Source organism: Leopardus geoffroyi, chromosome B4 (genome assembly GCF_018350155.1).
Source record: "Leopardus geoffroyi isolate Oge1 chromosome B4, O.geoffroyi_Oge1_pat1.0, whole genome shotgun sequence".
NCBI classification, from domain to species: domain Eukaryota; kingdom Metazoa; phylum Chordata; class Mammalia; order Carnivora; family Felidae; genus Leopardus; species Leopardus geoffroyi.
This window is the reverse complement of record NC_059341.1, coordinates 96,922,548-96,942,479: the sequence shown is the minus strand read 5'-3', so window position 1 is coordinate 96,942,479 and position 19,932 is coordinate 96,922,548. Positions and strand designations below refer to the sequence as shown.

The following is a 19,932-nucleotide window of genomic DNA, read 5'->3' as shown; positions in this document are numbered from 1 at the left end:
AAGAAGAAGAAGAAGAAGAAGAAGAAGAAGAAGAAGAAGAAGAAGAAAGGAGGAGGAGGAGAAGGAATGAGTCCACTGTAAGTTAGGACCAAGGGAATAGATTAGGAAAAGGATCCTGTTGAGGCTGTAATGGCCCCAAGACCCTGTCACCCGAATTCAATCTGCTGGCCATCAGCTCATAATTAAGAAAAGATGTGCCTAGGCCAAGGCTAACCCACCCATTCTGTAAGTTTCAGTTTATGAAACTAGGGCTTGTCACCCTTCTTAGGTATGAAATGTCAAGGAAAGAGATTCTGTTCCCCTCTATCCTCACCAATCAGTAAAACTTTGGCATGAGTCATACATACTAAACAGAAAGCATAAAGGCTAATTTGGAAAACCAAGTAACAGGATGTGAAAGAAGCTAGTGAGAACCGTTAAGACTGGGCTTCCCCTTCTTTGGGAAGTCCATTAGCCTTTTCTAGACTCCTTAAAAGCTCTGTAAACCAAAACAAAGTATTTGTCCCAAAGTTACTCAGAAGTTTAATTTAAATTGGGCAATTTAACAAGATTCAGTTTTTAGACTTAACTTCTTTACAACCTAATATGTGCAAAGGAATGTATCTTGAATTTTGTCTTTTGGGGAGGAAGAGGAGTTAGGAACACCTATGTGTTTATAATAGCATGTCTATTAAGAGTACAAAAAGTAAAAGTACTTAAACAATTTCACTCAGAAAACTTAACAATTTGGTCTTCACATTGCCTATTTGGGTTAGATGCTGTTAACTGCTAATGACTTCCTAGTCAGCAAATACTCCATTTGGCTCACTTAACACTTGACTCAGCTAACAAAAAACAAGTGCCCTGAACTTCCTTTGGGTGTATCCTGCATAGTTGTGCCCAACAGTGACAGCAGCATGCAGTGTAATTGCTGAGCACTCAGAAGTACCTTGATGCTTCTCCACTGGAGAGCAATTTGGTTTACAAAGTGAGCCTGTGACACCCATGAAGAGATTCTAGTCCCTCGTACAACCAGGCCATACAGTATCTAAACCAATCTAGAAACAGCCCTATTTGTTTTTAAAGCAGTCTGCTAACCCATTGGGTTTGGTGCCCCCAGACTAGTGTGGTGTTGGAAACATCTATTTATGGACAGTCCCAGCAAAAGCCCATCTCTGAGGCTAATAAGTCTTCTTAATTAAAAAAGCTGAATCAGAAATGGGACTGCTCATTGATCACAGCTAAGCCTATTGGAATGTTCTTTTCACTCTATCTTCTTTTGCACATAGATATATGAGAAGCAATATACCATATAGATATTTGAGGAGAAGCATATTAAAGAGCTGACTCCCTGTTATTCTAACATTCCAATTATAACTTTAGGCAAATATGGTATTTCTGATTCCTGACAGTTATTAGAAAAAGAGACTCTGGTTATCATCAGCTTTTCTTTACAGTGAATTTGTAAACAGTATAATTTCCCACAGGCTAAAATAAAAGTGCTTTGGATATCTAAAAAGAGTTACAGAAGTATGTCCAGTCCAAATTGCCTTACCCCACCCCACCCCACCTTTGCATCAAAGGGCAACACAATGTTTTTCCCCATGTCAAGATGGATAACCTAAAAAATAGGAATCTATTTACAAAACAGTGAGAAAAAGATTTGTAATCAGAACAATACTCAAAAATCTACAACTTAAAATCCTCATATAAGAACCCAAGAGGAGAGCAGGCCACATACATTGCAACATTCAAATGACAGTGTATTCACATTAAAAGTACAGATGTTTAGGATCAGGTAATGACACTAGATACTGATGGAAACCTCTCATATTCACTTCAAATTTAATCCTGTTTCATGTTTAGAAATAAAGTAACACTGGGAGTGCCTGGGTGGCTTGGTTGGTTAAGCATCTAACTCTTGATTTCAGCTCAAGTCATGATCTCACGGTTTCTGAGTTCAAGCCCACATCGGGCTGTGTGCTGAGAGCATGGAGCCTGCTTGGGATTCTGTCTCCCTTTCTCTCTGCCCCTCCACTTCTCACTCTCTCTCAAAACAGGTTAAAAAAAAAATGTTTTTAAAAGTTACACTGGAAATTTATCTTCAAAATGTAAAACGGAGGGGGAAAACTACATAGAATAGGCCATGATGACTGTCACACTTTTTACTAAAAATGGTGGCCCAAACTAGGGCAAATCCACCTTATCATCAAGAAACTATTTTAAAACTCACAGAGTTGTCTACTAGACCGTAAGTCAAAATTTTAACCTATGAAATATATAATGGCAGTTCTCTAACTTCAGGGAGGCTCAGGAACCACCTGGATGCCTGGAGAAAATGAGAGACACTTTGCAAAACTATGTGACTTGTCCCCAAAAATATGCACACAAGACTTCAAATACAGTAAAAGATTCATACATCTGAAAGCCCCAAGTAAAGAAATCCAAGCTAGAAGGATGTTGCCTGGTTACAGTAACACAAAAGTCAGGTAAAGTTCTAGGTTCTTCAATAAACATTCTCGGTTACTTTATACAAATTATCTTTAATAATGGACATATATGAATTTCCCATAAGAATTCATTGGCATCCATAAAAACCCTTGGAAATGTCAGGTTCAGCTTTTCCTTATCTAAGCTTTTTAGTCAACACCAAGACTAAAGTTCCTAGCATAGGAAGAGATGAAGAATCCTAGACACATGAGAAAATCAAAATAGGGATGTTCTTAAATTCAAAAAGGCCTCCCACAGACTCTCATATCAGAACTGAAAATACTTTTTATAGTTAAATCAGAAATTACTTAAATTTTAACAACTTTAAATACCAGATAATATGTATTAATATTTTACATATTATCAGGGTACAAAAGGAACATCTTATGAAAACTGAAATAAATCTTTAAGAAGTCAATCTAACCAATTTACCTGAACTATTTTAACAATCTCAATAGCTCAAGTTTATATAGCATTTCCTAAGTGGGTTTTATGGCTCTCATTAAGACTTTATCTAACACTATGCTGTATTATTATTTAAAAATGAGCTATACAGAAATTCAGACTGTTTAGTAAAAATGTTTTAACAAGTAGTTTTATAATAAAACTTGACAGAAGTTCAACTTATTAAATGTGCTAAGATTTTTTTTTTTAACTCCGAAGTAAATATTGCATTACATAGTGGGGGAAAAACCTCTCAAAACCCCTATCCAGGAAGAACAAGAAGGACATCAAGATGTTCTAAGCAATTTCCTGAACAGCAGGAAATGAAAGGCTGAAGAGGCCGAGTTTCTAATCAGTTTACTTTTTTTTTTTTTTTGTCTAAATAGACTTACTCATTATTAACTGATGAAAGATAACACACATATGATATTAAAAACTAAAATCTAATGATTCTCCTGTCATGATTGTCAGTTAATACTCAAGTAGGAAAAAAGTTCATTTGGTTCCCTAGGTTTTTTTTGGGGGGGGGGGGGGGGTGTGGAAATCTATCTACTGGACCATTTCAGAACTGCATAACTTTTATTTTACATTATTAACATCAATTGCAGGAAGTGGCTTTCCCAAATCAGACAACTATATCCTCCAAGACAGCACTATGCCCAAGTCCATGCTGATGAAAATTCATTTTCAGTTATAAAAGGGGTCATGTTTCTTTCTCATGTCCATAACTTATTCCAAAGATTGTTTCAATCACATAAAAATAGGAAATGTCCTGGGGACCAGCTTGGATTTTTTTATTCTTCCAGTGAAGAACTAGCAGACTGCTTCTAAGTGTAATTTAACTGAAAACACTACTTCAACTTCAAATTTATTTAATGATATGTACAGGAGTTAACAAATTACAATTAAAACGGAATCAGTTATGTTAATTCCACATAACTTAAAATCATGCAACACTGCATGGTAAAAACAACAGCTTCGTTCATATACAAAAAAGTATTTTTAGAGACTCGTGATAGTATATTGAAATTTTTGACATAAGCTTTCTGCAAAGAGCATTTTATAAAAATTTAGAGACCTGATTAATCAGTTAATGCATTATTAGGAAAGATAATAAACACATTAGTAAAGTGAGGTTACAAGCAATTAATTTTAAAATTACACAAGGTACAGGGTTGAATGTAGTCTCATGAAATAAATGTTTGGTTAAGAAAATAGTTCTGAAAAAGTTATCATACTGAAGCTATGTATTACTTTTGTCAAACCAGGTTATATAAATCAATAGTCAAGTTTATTCAGTTAAAGAAAATATGCCTATCCTTTCTTATACTCATAAATAAGTACTTATTATATAGTCTTTATATACAAGTGAAGAAAAGTTCAATGTAAAAAATATACTGCCAATCCACTTATTATGGTTGAAATAGCTTTTTATCTACACATTAAATTGCATTGATGAAAATATCCAATTTAAATCACATTCAACCAGCATAAATATTTAAGCTGAGTACTGTTGTAAACAATAGAGAAAAACAAATTCTTTTATTTCATCACTTGCATAACACAATCTACTTCTCAGCTTAGAATGCTATAGAGAAGCCTAAGATTTAATTTAATCAATTCCAAAACCCACTAAACTTAGAGTAAACAAAGTGAATGTTTTTCAAAGTGCATAATTTCCAACTCATCCACTTGTAATATTTATCCAATTCCAGTTCATCAGCAAGAAAATAAAATGTACTTGGCTATAAAAATACTAAGGAATGTTATTGAAAAGGAAAGGCTATTTGGTAGAAGTAACTACAAAAATAATTAGTTTAAATCTTTGTAAAGCTTTAATGCAAGAACATCAGTACACTTTCTTTCCATAAACCTTAAAGCATGATCAACACCAAGATTTTAAATTTCCTCCTTTCAAGTACTTGAAAAAGGTCGCAACCAAGTGTCTCTTCAAAAATTAAGCAAGAAGAATGATCATGCAGGTGTTAATCTGCTAACATTTGGGGACACTGATATCTGTGTTGTGTTGTCATCTCTGGCTCCACTGGTAGCAAGTACGGGCAAGGCATCACTCTGAAATGTAGACGCAGGACAACTAGTCATGGCAACGCTCTCATCTTCACCGGTGTCTGAATCTGGTGTTGCAACTTCACTGTCCTGAAGCCCCAAGATCTCACAAACTGCTTGTGGCAATTCCTGAATGTGCAAAATCAAACACAAAACCATCATTCACTGTAGAGGAAAAGTAATCACAAAATAACATTTGGACTTAAGACTACACTGATTCCAGAACCTGAATAATTATTCTAACAGTGTAATTGTTACGTATCTTCTCACAGCTTCCTTCTTCAGATGAAATTCTAACCAGTTTTTTCTTAAGTGGTTCCCTGATGTTCTATTCTGAATTAGTCACTCTCCACCCCATCCTACCACTCCCACAAAACACAAATGTTTTCTAATATTTTGAATTTATTTCATTCTCCTTGTTACTATAGTATCTTAGATATCAACTGAAATCTTATTTACACTATCTTTCTCTCTTAATACCCAAGGTTCCTTAAAGAAAGAAGTGTCTCACTCACATATTTTGAACAGAACAGCTATCAAATAAATGCTGGTAGAAGTGAACCATAAGTATTTGGAACCGTGAACAAATGACACAAAGACCAAACAGGAACTCTCATAAAAATACGAAAGCCAAAACACATCAGAATAGAATGATTTAGTTCAAAGTCAGATCATATCAAATTTGCCTTGTTTTTAGAAATATCTGAGAGCTTCACTGATACAAATGTAAGGATATAGACTAAATACCACCCATTTAATTATTTCTGATTAGCATCTGTCTTTATTTGGGGATACCACATTTAATATGAGGTCGTAGTCTGTATTCACTAATTCTACTGGAAAACACATCAATACTTCAATTCTACAGCCCCCTTTAGTTGTTGCAGAAATGTTTTCATTATTTTTGCCATTTTGCTGTACGATGTTTCTTATCTAGCGTAATTAATCAACTGTTTTCAATTAAGTGCTGTAACTCCATAATGGTAAACAAAATGCTAGCCAATGCTTGGTGTCTGCCTTCAACCTGCTAAAACTGCCTTTATCTTACATCTATAAAGAAAAATTTGTTCTTGACCACCAAAAACATACAAACAAAAAAATCTTACAATTATTTAAAACACTGTATTTTATTTTATTATTATTTTTTTTTCAACGTTTATTTATTTTTGGGACAGAGAGAGACAGAGCATGAATGGGGGAGGGGCAGAGAGAGAGGGAGACACAGAATCGGAAACAGGCTCCAGGCTCTGAGCCATCAGCCCAGAGCCTGACGCGGGGCTCGAACTCACGGACCGTGAGATCGTGACCTGGCTGAAGTCGGACACTTAACCGACTGCGCCACCCAGGCGCCCCTTAAAACACTGTATACCTTGCATTTTACCATCTGTAGAGAAATTGCTTCTGCCTTGCATAGTACATCTTCCACATCAATTTTCATGGACAATTCATTGATATGCTAAAATGAATCCATAAAATAAAACAATTGAAACTAAAAGCACAATTATATTCTACTATATAAACAATTTATTACCAGTTATATTTCACTACAGATAAAATCTATAAAATAAAAATATCCACATACTACAAATATCCAAGAGATTCAATAGATCTTTCAGTTTTAAAGTTAAAGAATAGCTAATAAGCTTATGGAACATTAAATCCAACAGTTGTCCCAAGTCTACCATCTCAAAGTTCTAAGCAAAAGACAATTATTTTTTTAGAAAACTAAACTACATAAAAAAGCATTTGTTAAATTTATTTTTCTTCCAAATTAGCCCCAGGTAAAAATAACTGCCCAATATTCAACAAACTGTCATTCTCAGAGAGTCAGTCCTAGTACTAAGTGTCACTGATATAATTTAAGTTTTAACTCAAGGGATTCAATAAAGCTCCAAGGAAATGTTCTGTGTATCAGTACCACCAAACAGAAGAAAGAGCCAAAATATTAAAATCTAAATTAAAGGAATAACTACCTTAAGTATTTCATTAAAGCCATAATGCTTTTCCATTATTTGCTGCTTTTCTGATTCCAGAATAGCACAACAGAGAAGAAGATGGAAATTTTTACATGGCAGTTCGGTCCACATTACCTATAAAAAATAGAACTATTTAGTAAACTATTTTAATTCTAAGATATTTTCCTCCCAGAAACAACATTGAACTCTAAATGACTTCTATGCAAAGCAGAAGGTGCCTAGATGGGGTAGGCCACTGTTTTTCTAGTTAGGAAGTGAGGAGTAGGGAAGTGAAATTTTAGCTTTACCTACATAATAACTAACATCAAGTTCAACACTACGTGAATATGATGAATTCCAAATGGTGGCACTTTAAGTAACTACAATTAGCAAATCACCGAGCCTGACCTAAATGATAAATGTTATTAATTAAGAAGTTGTATCATAAGTAAGGTATAAGGGTTAGAGGCATTTTCAGTATTTCTCTGTGCCTTCAGTTTCTCACTTTTAAATCATCTTCTGTCTCAAAGGGAGGGGGGAGCTATATCCTAGATGGTAAAATTCAGCTAAATAGTGCATGGAATCAAAACCACCCAGAGACAGCTGTACATTATATTACATAACACCGAATATCCATGACTGTGACAAAAACTGAATCAACTACCCAAAATTTATGCCCAAATGTATAAAACATTTGGTCAATAGCTGCATGTACTAAACAGAGATAATGACCTCAAATTTAAGGCCTTAATTTCCTCCTGTTAACCTACATAATAATATCTTACCTGGAAAAATTAAAAGACACACATAAAGAATACCTGAAATGTTTTACTTCTTTCCAAGGTGAATAATTTTCAGAGTGAATCCAATTTTGGAAGTTTAATTACAGTGCAATTAACCTCAAAGTTTTCATTAAAAGTTCAATTTATTTGGTAAACAGATTGAGGATTATTCTAGCTATATAGTAATAATATTCTCAATTCATCTTTTAAAAAAGAAGTTGAGACATTTATTTAATCAAATCAATAAACTTTAAAATATGATTCCATACAGAAAACAAACTGGTGGTTGTCAAAGGGAGAAAGGGGATGGGTGGATGGGCAAAACAGGGGAAGGGGATTAAGAGGTACAAAATTCCGGTACAACAATAGGGTGTGTGTGTGTGTGTGTGTGTATATATATATATATATATATATATATATATATATATATATATGTATATATGTGTATATATATGTGTATATATACATATATATATGTGCATATATGTGTGTGTATATATATATATATGCACATATATATATATTCAATAGTACTGTCATAAATTTGTATGGTGACAGATGGTAACTGTATTTATCATGGAGAGCATTTTGTGATGTATGTAAATGCTGAATCGCTATGTTGTACACTAAACTAATATAATACTTTATGTCAACTATACTCCAATTTAAAAATAAAGAGGGGTGCCTGGGTGGCTCAGTCGGTTGAGTGTCTAACTCTTGATTTTGGCTCAGGTCATGATCCCAGGGTTGTGGGATCAAGCCCCACACTGGGCTCCAGGCTGAGTGTGGAGCCTGCTTGAGATTCTCTCTCGGTCTCCCCATCTGTCCCTCTCCCCTGCTCGCACACAACTTCCCAAATAAAATTAAAAAAAAAATGTTTTAATATTATTTTTGAGAAAGACAGAGACAGAGTGTGAGCAGGGGAGGAGCAGAGAGAAAGGGAGACAAAATCTGGAACAGGCTCCAGGCTCTGAGCAAGCTGTCAGCACAGAACCCAACACGGGCTCAAACACACAAACCACAAGATCATGACCTGAGCCGAAGTCAGACGCTTAACCAAATGAGCCACCCAGGCGCCCCTCAAATAAAATGTAAAAGTAACATAAACCCCCCCCAAAATAAACCAAAAAACCAAGAAATAAACAATAAATACATTTTTGAAAAGTACAATATATTTACTGGAAAATTAGGATGTGATGATTATTGGGTTTTTTTGCTTAACTATCAAACCATTAAGATTAAATTTCATGACAACCCTCAAAAAATAAATTTTCATTAAATTAAGTATGATTCCAGGTAAAGAACAGGTGAGTTTTACTTCTAATTTCAAACAAAGGAAGTTATCCTACACAAAGCAATGATCCTTTGTCAGCACATCCCCTTCTCTAATGGTAGCTGACAGTACAGGAACCAGTCTCCAGCTGTAAAAACCTCAGAGGGCACAGGAGTTCCACTATATAGAAGTCTATTTATTATCCAAATGAATTATTTCCCCCATTCCTTCCTTAGGAGAGTTTCTGTAATCCCTAATCTTTATGAAGATAAGGTAGCAATTAGTCATTACACCAATATTCTATTTTAAAAGCACACTGATCCATTAACACTGATCCATTAACAGTCAGTCCATTAACACTGACTGTCAGTGATTAAATGTGACCTTTCTTTCCTATCTTTGCTGTGCACATTCTAAAAAATAAAGACCTCTCACCTCTTCTTGAGGGCAAGTTGGCAAAATCTATCAACAGCCTTAAAAACTGACTACTCTTTGATTCAGAGGTGTCTTGAAATTTATTCTAAGGACATATTCAGAGGTATCCACGAAAATTTGAATATTAAGATACTTGCCTTAGTGTTAAATATGATGTCATCACAACGCTGTTGCACAAACAAGCAAAATATCTATCAGGTAGAAATTAAATGGTCGTTAACCATTCATCAGTTGATGGATGTTTAGGCTCTTTCCATAATTTAGCTATTGTTGAGAGTGCTGCTATAAACATTGGGGTACAAGTGCCCCTATGCATCAGTACTCCTGTATCCCTTGGGTAAATTCCTAACAGTGCTACTGCTGGGTCATAGGGTAGGTCTATTTTTAATTTTTTGAGGAACCTCCACACTGTTTTCCAGAGCGGCTGCAACAGTTTGCATTCCCACCAACAGTGCAAGAGGGTTCCGGTTTCTCCACATCCTCTCCAGCATCTATAGTCTCCTGTTTTGTTCATTTTAGCCACTCTGACTGGTGTGAGGTGATTATCTGAGTGTGGTTTTGATTTGCATTTTCCTGATGAGGAGCGACGTTGAGCAATGAGAAAGAATGAAATATGGCCTTTTGTAGCAACATGGATGGAACTGGAGAGTGTTATGCTAAGTGAAATAAGTCATACAGAGAAGGACAGATTCCATATGTTTTCACTCCTATGTGGATCCTGAGAAACTTAACACAAGACCATGGGGGAGGGGAAGAAAAAAAACTGGTTAGAGAGGGAGGGAGCCAAAACATAAGAGACTCCTAAAAACTAAGAACAAACTGAGGATTTATGGGGGGTGGGAGGGACAGGTGGGTGGGTGATGGGTATTGAGGGCACCTGTTGGGATGAGCACTGGGTGTTGTATGGAAACCAATTTGACAATAAATTTCATAATAAAAAAAAAAAACAATTTCAAATAAATGAAATAAAGAAATTAAATGGTCATAGATTCATGAGATGTTTATTACATTATTAATATTTTTCTCTAACTTAAATTCTTTTAAAAAGCCAAACACAAGTCAGCTCCCTCCCAATACTTCACACTACAAAGTGCTATCTCAACAGACTGGCCTGTCAAAACTTCCTTGAACTCTATACAAACCTATACCAGAATGCATCAGAGTCTCACATAAAGTCAAGCCTCCCAAGGAAAGAACACAAATATAAATGGTCTAGAGAACTTGTTCTGGGAAACCTAGTGGCCCAGAAACTTCATGAGGATTGTGATTTATAGAAAAATGCTCCAAAGACCAGATATTCAATTTAAGATCATAAAATTTTAAGGAGAGACCACAAAAACCATATTTATACTATACTTATTACATACTTGCTTTAGAAATTTCAGTTAGACTATTATAATTCATTTATACTCTATAGAACAATAAAGTATTTTCCATAATAAATATTACATTTGTAAAATAATTTAAGAACTTACCTCCCATAATCGAAGAATATCTAGAAAACTAAATTCCCTTTTAAATCTGATTAAAAGCCATCTGAAGCAAAAATAAAGGTATCCAGAGTCCTGAGATTCTATACAGAAGAAAAAAAACATATATATGGCTTACTCTTATGTTAATTATCTCAGAATACAGTGACCTATTTCAAACTCAAATATTTCTACACAGCTTAAGCTATTAGAAGTCCTATAAATTTAACTGCCTTTACTAATTCAAAGAAATGATTATTCAAATTTGTTTAAAAGAAAACCATAAAATAGTAATAATTCATTTTATGAATAAACTGTTTTAAGGCATAATTATAGAAAGATAGTTTGGTACACACTTTGATTTCTCAGAGGAACTCAGGCAACAATGACAGAGTATATGGGGCTTTCAGACAGTTCTTTACACTTTTTCTCTCTGTATATTACCCTACAACTTGCTGGGTGTATAATTTGATTAACCAAACTTACCTAAGTAACTGCAAAATCCACTATCCAACAATCGAAGTAAGGTACTGAGTTGAATTAGTTGGGTCTTCATGCCTTGCATTTGTTCTTCAAAATTTTGATGCTTTAAAGGGAAATAAATGTTACCACATAAGTAATACTGAATACATATTTTATAGTACAAAATCACTGATAGATAAAGCAAGAGTCTAAGGACAAATGCTGGATTTATACCACACTGGTTATATTAAAAAAAAAATCACAACAAATTAAAAAGCTAAAGCAACATTAAAAAGGAGGGAAGAAAATCCTTGGAATCAAACTAAGGATTACTTGTTTTCCTCTATTCACTTGACTTAAAGAAGAATACAGAGCTACAGATGGATACACTTATTTCTTACATCAAATAAGAAACTTGGTGAAAGAAATACACACTTGCGAAATAAACTTTTATCAAATCACTTCCACTGGTAAATATTTCTTCAAATTGTCATATAAAATAAAATTAATTTTAGCTTTAACATATACTTCATTTTAAAGAATTATTTCTTAAATTTGATGACACTAGGGAATCTGTGAAGTCAAAATCATTTGCATGACAATTCCAAAATATTATATGCATTTTGCACTTTAAATTCTCCCCCAAGTATGAAGGGCTATATGAGGAGTGACACTGCAATAGAATGAATACAGGAGCAGGTAAGAAAATCCAGCTGTCTTCCATTAAAATAGACACTGAAGAAAATGGAAAATGGAAAACAATCCCTCTTCTCAGTAAATTGTTTCCGTTTGGAAAAGTTGCTTTTCATTAAAAAAAGGTTATAGGTGTTATGGTATAAAGGTTTATTATTTTTAAATAATTAATAAATATTTATATATTTCTCAATATTAATTTTTCATATGATAAACATCAAGAGATATAACCTACATAAAGAAATGTTCAGAGTCCTCAATAATATTTAAGAGTGCGAAGGGGTCCTGAAATCACAAAGTTTAAGAACAGTTATGGTTTACTTTACATACTTTAAATAATCTGCAAAGTTGAGTAAACTCCCTACCAAAACTTTACCCAAGTGTTGGGAGGTGGATAATGAGACCAAAATAACAGGAAGGTTCCTTAGATCATTCTGATCCCTTTTATCCATGTGCCGCCAACTCCTCTACGGTAACCTACTGTCCTAATGCTTATAAAAACCCTAAGGACAACATCTCTTCCCTCACACTTCTTTTTTAGTTTTGGAGACACAGCATCACTCTTAGCTTAAAAAAAAAAAAAAAAAAATTAAGGCTACTCATTCTCAAAAAACTGATTTTTCTTTTATGCCTTAAGGAACTAGTTTACTAGATTGACACAAGCCTTTGGGATATCATTCCTTGACATTTACCACAGAGAGCTGTAAGCAAAAGGCAAAATTAACTCTCTGAATAACAGCATCATTTTTTATTATGACAGCCAAAGGCTAGAGTTGTTTTGGGAGTACCAACATGGCATACTCTGCTATAAAAAGAAGTGCTCCCAAAATGACAGAAGACAACTTTGGAAAAGTAGCTACTCCTGGAGAAGGGAAAATTAGATCAACAATGGATATACAAATGGCTTCAATTGCATCTGTAAATAAATATGCGTGCATATATACATACACATGTATATTCATATATATATACATGCTCATATATATTCGTGTATATGTATATATACACATGTGTGTATATATATGAGGAGGGAGGTGAGGAGAAGGAAGGGAGGAACTAAATTATACAGCAAAATGAATGGGTGGGTATAAGAAAGTTCATTAGATCATTTTGCTAATCTTTCTATAATATTTCTATAATAAATACAGTCTATGACTATCCCTACATTAGATGTGAGTAAATATAACAAGAGTAAATCTATGGACACCAGGTTCAGTCATCACAAAAGAAATAAAAACTTACATGAAATAAAGCTGTAAAACAAAAAGAAGGAGTCAAATAACAGTATGGGTTTAAGGACACCAAACCAACAGCAATGCAGTAAAAAATAATCATGCAGATTATTTTGATTGCAACATGTTACCCTTTTATTCAAATATGAAAAAAATGTTAGTAGACAATATATTCAAGAGATTTTTTTTAGAATAAAGACTAGAAAAATCCCCAGACCATTCTCAATGGAAAAGGCAAACACAGAAACATTTACTATGAAAAAGAAGAATTTGAACCTTCATACACAAAAATGACAGACCGTAAAGTGTATATTACAGATGTTCATTTACATTTGAGACCTAAATACATGCACAAGTATGTATGTATGCATGCATGTATGTATATATATGGCATCATAAGTCCATTTTTTGCACATGTCAATATTGGTTCAATTTTATGGAAACTATTACTGTAAAAATCAAAATGCAGTCAGTATGTTCGTGTTAATTCTAAAGTGTCTAAACTAAGCACTGGGGAAATCTTCATGTGTTTATTCTACAAAAATCTGTTGCACAAAAACCTCATGTTGGCATTAGGAAAATTCTGGAAGCATACCAGAGAACTAGTTAAACAAAGACATGAGCCTTTTATCAAGGAACATACTAGCTCTAGTGAAAAGAGGATAAACAACAAAAACACAAGAAAGGCAGACAACAGTTTTTATACAATTAGTATCAGTTGTACAGACCTTTATAACAAATGCCTCAGGTTTCTAGAGCACTTGGGAGTAATTGGAACTAAGAAGGCAGGTAAAATCAAATCAATCAAAAAGGTAAGGAAGACAAACTATGATATTAGCAGATTACTGCAATTAATAATCGTTCCAAATAATCCAAAACATTAATTCATGGTCATGACTATGCAGTTCGAAATACTTATTAACTTAATAGTAAAAGATATTTTTAAGTATCAAATCTTACCAAATATGTGTTTGGAAAAGTAGAAGAAGTGAGGATGAGTTGGAACCATGGATAAGAGACTTAAAGAAACAGGGAAAAGTGGGAAAAACTGGAAGGGCAAAGAAAAATTGGCAAGCTAATTCCCAAGAGAGGAAGAATAGACTAAGGAAAAAAGAGAAGGGTACTATTTCTAAATCCCACATTCGTATCCTAGAAACTGAGTTAAACCCTATGTTACAAGGAAACATTTTATATGATTATATATTCAATATCTTTATCCCCTTGCTAGCAAGCCATTTGAATACCCAACCTCAAGGTCCAGCGGCAAGTATATTAGTTTTACTCTGAAACAGTACAGTGACTTATGTAGTCAGGTCTTTGGATTTCATATGCCTTTATCTCCTCTTAGCCCTCTTCTATTTTTTTTTTCTTTCTAATAGATTACTTGAGAAGACTGTTCTATTTTATTTCCCTGTTAATACTCTGTGCTATTGTCCCAGAATTCTGTCTCCAAGATATATCAGTGACAATAGATAAAATGTTCTTTGTAATAATATGTATATATAAACATAGTTCAACTCTAATAATCACATGCTTCTGAGAAAATAACAATGAATTACTAAGAAAGTGTCACCATTACAAATAGTTCAAACAGAGATCTAGAAGAAAAATCAGTTACTATAATGACAAAATCCAAAAATGTTCACAAAAAGTAAGGATATTACTTGGCATGACTAAGCTTTATCTCTGAAACAGATGATATGAAAGTTCAACTACTTCACAAGAACTGAATTCATCTACTTCATCAATATTCTATAATGACTCATAGCTCTTCTGCAGAACACAAGCATTTACTGATATTAAATCCTGATTACTCTTGTGCTACAGGCACTTACTATCTACTTCTTGTATTAAAAACAATGTCAGTATTTTCAAGCCCCTTGAAAAGGCTATTTAACAAAGAAACAAACAGGGGTGCCTGGGTGGTTCAGTCAGTTGGTTAAGCGTCTGACTCCTGATTTTGGCTCAGGTCATGATCTCACTGTTTGTGGATTTTTCTTTCGTGCACTGACAGTGCAGAGCCTGCTTGGGATTCTCTGTCTCTTGTCTCCCTCTCTCTGCCCCTCCCCCACTCTCCCTCAGTCTCTCAAAAATAAATAAACATTTTAAAACAAGAAAAAAGAAACAAACAACATAGACCAATTTTTAAGTTCCACCATAACTGGCTAAAATATAAACATCAATCTTATGTAAGATTATATAACTAAATTTTTCAAAATTAGTTTGATTAAAGGAAGGAGCCCCTGTTCTTACCATTTGATCCATATAAGAAGCAAAGCACCAAAAGGCATCCACTTCATTTTCCATCACATATAAAAGAGGGGAAAGTAAGTCACTCATTCCCTGAACATACCCTAAGAATAGAAAAAACAAACAAAAAACAATCATGTCTCTGAAAACCTAAGCTTTATGTAATTCTTCTGTGCATATCATTACAATTTCATCTAAAATTTCATCTTTTCTTTGGTTTCAGAAACTGGTAGATATTGACGTCTACCGAGAAAAGAAAACAAACAAGGAGGAAGTCTAGCAATCAGGTAAGAAAGATGAGTTGTCATAGACTGAGATGCCAAGCAGATATATAGCTGCTATTTTATGTCTTCAGTGTGGTCATCACTATCAAGAGAGGGTAATATTATTAAAAATTAAGGGGGGCGCCTGGGTGACTCAGTCGGTTGTGCATCTGACTCTGGCTCAGGTTATGATCTCACGGTTCGTTAGTTCGAGCCCTGCATCGGGCTCTGTGCTGATGGCCTGGAGCCCGGAACCTGCTTCAGATTCTGTGTCTCCCTCTCTCTCTGCCCCTCTGCCGCTCACACTCTGACTCGCTCTCTCTCTCTCTCTCTCAAAAATAAACAAACATTAAAAATTAATGTGCAAAATTACTACGATAAAACAGGAAAGGTGAGAAAAAACCGACAGGAACATCAAATATAAGTATATATATTCAAAGGACATTTGAGAAGGACCAGTCAGAAGTAAGGGGGAAAAAAAACAAATGAAAAAGGTGTTGTAAAAGTCAAGGGGGGGAAACATTTCAGGGCCCAAGAGTCAACAGCCCCTAATGGCCATGAACAAGCCAAATAAAATAAGAACTTTTAAAAAGGGCCCAACTGCTTTAGCCACCAGATCACTGGTAATCTAAACCAAAAGAAGTACAGAATTATGTATTTCTTTTAAATAGCCCTATCTATGTTCTTCTTGCCTTTCTCTTCTTGTTATTCTATGCACAACCAATGCTAGCAACTGGGTGTAATCCAATCAATACTTTGTACCTGAAACTACCACTCTGACTACCTTTCTCTGGATGTTGTTATAATTCTCAGTCATGACAATTACAGCCCTTGATTAAAAAGAAAAACTGTAAAGTTAAACAATCAGGCCCCTCACTTTAAAAGTCTTGGTTTTGCTTCTCACCTCAACGTGTCAAGCTTACTTTTTAGTTCCACCATATAAAACTCTCCATTTTCTTAAGTGTTTTACAATTGATTTCAGATTTAAGACACATTCTTGAACCAACAAAGGGACAAAAGTTCATATGAAACCTTTTTACATACAGATTATCATTCAACTTTGGTAACTTCGGTACATCTGTTAAAGTTAGAGATTTTTTTCTAATAGTAGCTTGAAGTCATGGAAAATATAGTCTTTCATGTGCAAGTCCAAAGCTTACATTCTTACCATTCACAAAAATCTATGTGCACTGAAGCCATTAAAAGTGTATATTTTAAAAGGGAAGAGGGTATTTCTGCTAGAAATGATATACAATTCTACACCTCTCTTCCTTATTTTGGAATAAAACTTTAACAAAGGACTTCAGGAAGCATATAGGCCAGAGTCTCTTGAGAAAACTTCTGATCAGAGATATAACAGAGAGACAACTCAGATCACTTCGGGATCACCTTACTATCTCTATCTGCTCTGAGCCTTGCCCTATCATCTACTCCTATGTTCCTATCAACTTAGGTCTACATGATACCCTGTGGAAAAGTATGGCTCTACTCGCATTAGCACGAAAGAACACTTGGGTTGCCATGGTGGGCATCCGATTACACTACCAGACAACAAAGTTACCAAAATATTTGGAGAAAAGTGCCAGGGAAAATTGGCATATGGTATGATATCTAAATGTAAGTATTTCTACAAGTTTATCACAGGCTTTTTAAAAATCCTGCACCCTTGTGATGATTAGCTTTATCTCTCAACTTGGGTGGGTCTCAGGACACTCAGATGCCTGGTTAAACATTATTTCTGTGAACGTCCTGAAAAGTGTTTCCAGAAAAGATTAGCATCTGAATTGGTGAACTGATGAAAACAGATGCCCGCCCCCGCCCTGCCCCCCACTGTGGGCGGACACCATTCAGTCCATGGAGAGCCTGAGCAGAACAAAAAGATGGAGGAAGGTGGAATGTGCTCTCGCAGTAGCTATTTGAATTGGGACAGTGATCTTCTCCTGCCTTTTACAGCTCCTGGTTCTCATGCCTGCAGATCTGAACTGGCATCTGCACCACTGGCTCTCCTGCTCTCAGGCTTTCCTGGGTCTCCAGCTTGCAGACAGCAGACTGTGGGATTTCTCAGTCTCCAGAATCGTGTGAGCCTACACCTCAGAAGAAATCACCTCAGAAGAAATCTTTTTCTTTTCTTTCTCTCCCTCTTTCTCTCTCTGGATATATATGTTAAAATATACAAGAATATATATATAAACAAAAAATACATAAACATACAGAATCTTAATGGTTCTGTTTCCCTGCAGAACCCTAATAAAAACACTTTTAAAAAAGAGTAAGTGGGTTAGAAGGAAGACTAAATTGTTATCATCAGAACTTCTCTAGATGGCACTGACACAGTGAAAGCAATGACCAACATAAAGGCTAAACCAGGGGTGCCCGGATGGCTCAGTTGGTTAAGCCTCTGATTTCGGCTCAGGTCGTGATCTCACGGTCTGTGGGTTCGAGCCCCATGTCAGGCTCTGTGCTGACCGCTCAGAGCCTGGAGCCTGCTTCTGATTCTTTGTCTCCCTCTCTCTCTGCCCCTCCCCAACTAGCGCTCTCTCTCTCTCAAAAGTAAATAAACATTAAAAAAAAAATTTTTTTTAATGCTAAACCAATTAGAGTATGAAAGAAATTTGATCTGAATTCAGCAAAGTGCAAAAGAGTACTTCACTGGGTCTGACTGTATACAGTCTATAATAAAAATATTTCAAAGTGTGCTATTCAAAAGATTTACCAAGTACCTCTCGTCTAGAAAAAAAAAGCGTATTATAAAGTTATAATGAATGACAATTTCTAAGAAGTTTATTTAATCATTTAAGTCTTCAGCTTTCACATGAGATCACTACCATATTTCTTATACAAGTCTTAGCTGAAGCAAGTAGTCAAATTAATCTTCATACTTTTGCTTTTAATCTATTTTATTTTATACATGATGTTCTTTGGGGTATGTCATGAGTTGCGGGGGTGGAATTAATGTACAAATTCCTTTTAATTAAAGAAAGATTAAAGCTGTTTAAATTAGCATTCAGTGACACTAAGATCCTGCAGTAGTGCTGACTGATGCACATCTTAATCAGCACTACTACAATTTCGCAAGTAGTTCTCTAAAATTATCTCCACAGCAAATTTCTTTCAGAGGGGGGTGGGCATGAGAAATGAACTCCTTATCCTAGCACACACTTTCTTACACTGCAAAGAAAAAAAATCACCTACATATAGGTCAATTTCCAGGTTAACTGAACCTCAGCCCTTAGGGTATCAAATAAAAAATATTAGAGGAGGTGGAAATCATTTTTTTAATTAGACACTCTCTGCCTTCTTACATACGGTATTTCAAATATAATTTAATGTTTTATTGGTTATTTAGGATCATCATCATGTACATACACCATTAAAAAAGATATCTCCCAAGAAACATCCTAAGTGTAGTGTCTTTGCACTAACGAAAAATTATTCTTCCTTGAGTTCTTCTGTCTGCTTTTGGTAATTTTTGTCTCCTTCCTCACTATTCATGACATTGTATTCAATGTAAATATACCTATACCTCATCTATATGGCCTATGAAGCCAAACAACTCAATATGACAGAATTACTTGCAAGAGTAAATTTACAACAGCCCAGGTTACTTTGCCATGAGTAAAAGGCAAGCAATTTGGTCCACTGCTTTATGAAAATTACACTGACTTCTCACAAGGCCAGAGTTCTTAACAGGAACCTTGACTATGTCTCAGATAACTTAGGTACTTGCCCAGAAAGAACGAGGGATTAATAGAGACAAATGAAGATAGTAATTTATATAGTTAGCTGGACTACGCCCTGAAAAAACTGAGCATTCAGGAACTCCTACGAATATGCATGAATTCCTATCTCAAAATTATCATCTGACAGTAGAGGGCAATGCCTCCATTCCCTAAGACAATGGTCCTATTCCCTACAGTAAAATGGCAATGGGTCAGTGCGGTGGATGTACAGAGGTGAAAATGCCAGCCTGGGTCTCTACTCCATAAAGACCTGGGTCTCTACTCCAGTCCAATATTTACTACTTGTACAACCTTGAGTCACTCTCTGAATCAATATAACCTTATAAAATCGGAATGATTTCCCCACTTCTTTGAAAGGCTGCTATGAGAGTCAAAATCAAGTATGACAGCATTCTCTA

General features: G+C 35.0%; 1 protein-coding gene across 4 annotated transcripts in view; it reads right to left on the bottom strand.

Moving 5' to 3' along the window:
* Positions 1-3,768: 3,768 nt before the first annotated feature.
* TBC1D15 (TBC1 domain family member 15) overlaps positions 3,769-19,932 on the bottom strand; it is a 75,657-nt gene continuing 59,493 nt past the window's right edge. For all 4 annotated transcript variants that reach the window (XM_045467141.1, XM_045467142.1, XM_045467143.1 and 1 more), the window contains 6 exons: positions 15,535-15,635; positions 11,381-11,480; positions 10,901-10,998; positions 6,954-7,070; positions 6,350-6,436; positions 3,769-5,109 (listed from right to left, as the gene is read on the bottom strand). In XM_045467141.1, coding sequence (XP_045323097.1) covers positions 4,888-5,109; positions 6,350-6,436; positions 6,954-7,070; positions 10,901-10,998; positions 11,381-11,480; positions 15,535-15,635 — 725 coding nt within the window. In that variant the 3' untranslated portion in view covers positions 3,769-4,887. The remainder of the gene's footprint in view (positions 5,110-6,349; positions 6,437-6,953; positions 7,071-10,900; positions 10,999-11,380; positions 11,481-15,534; positions 15,636-19,932) is intronic.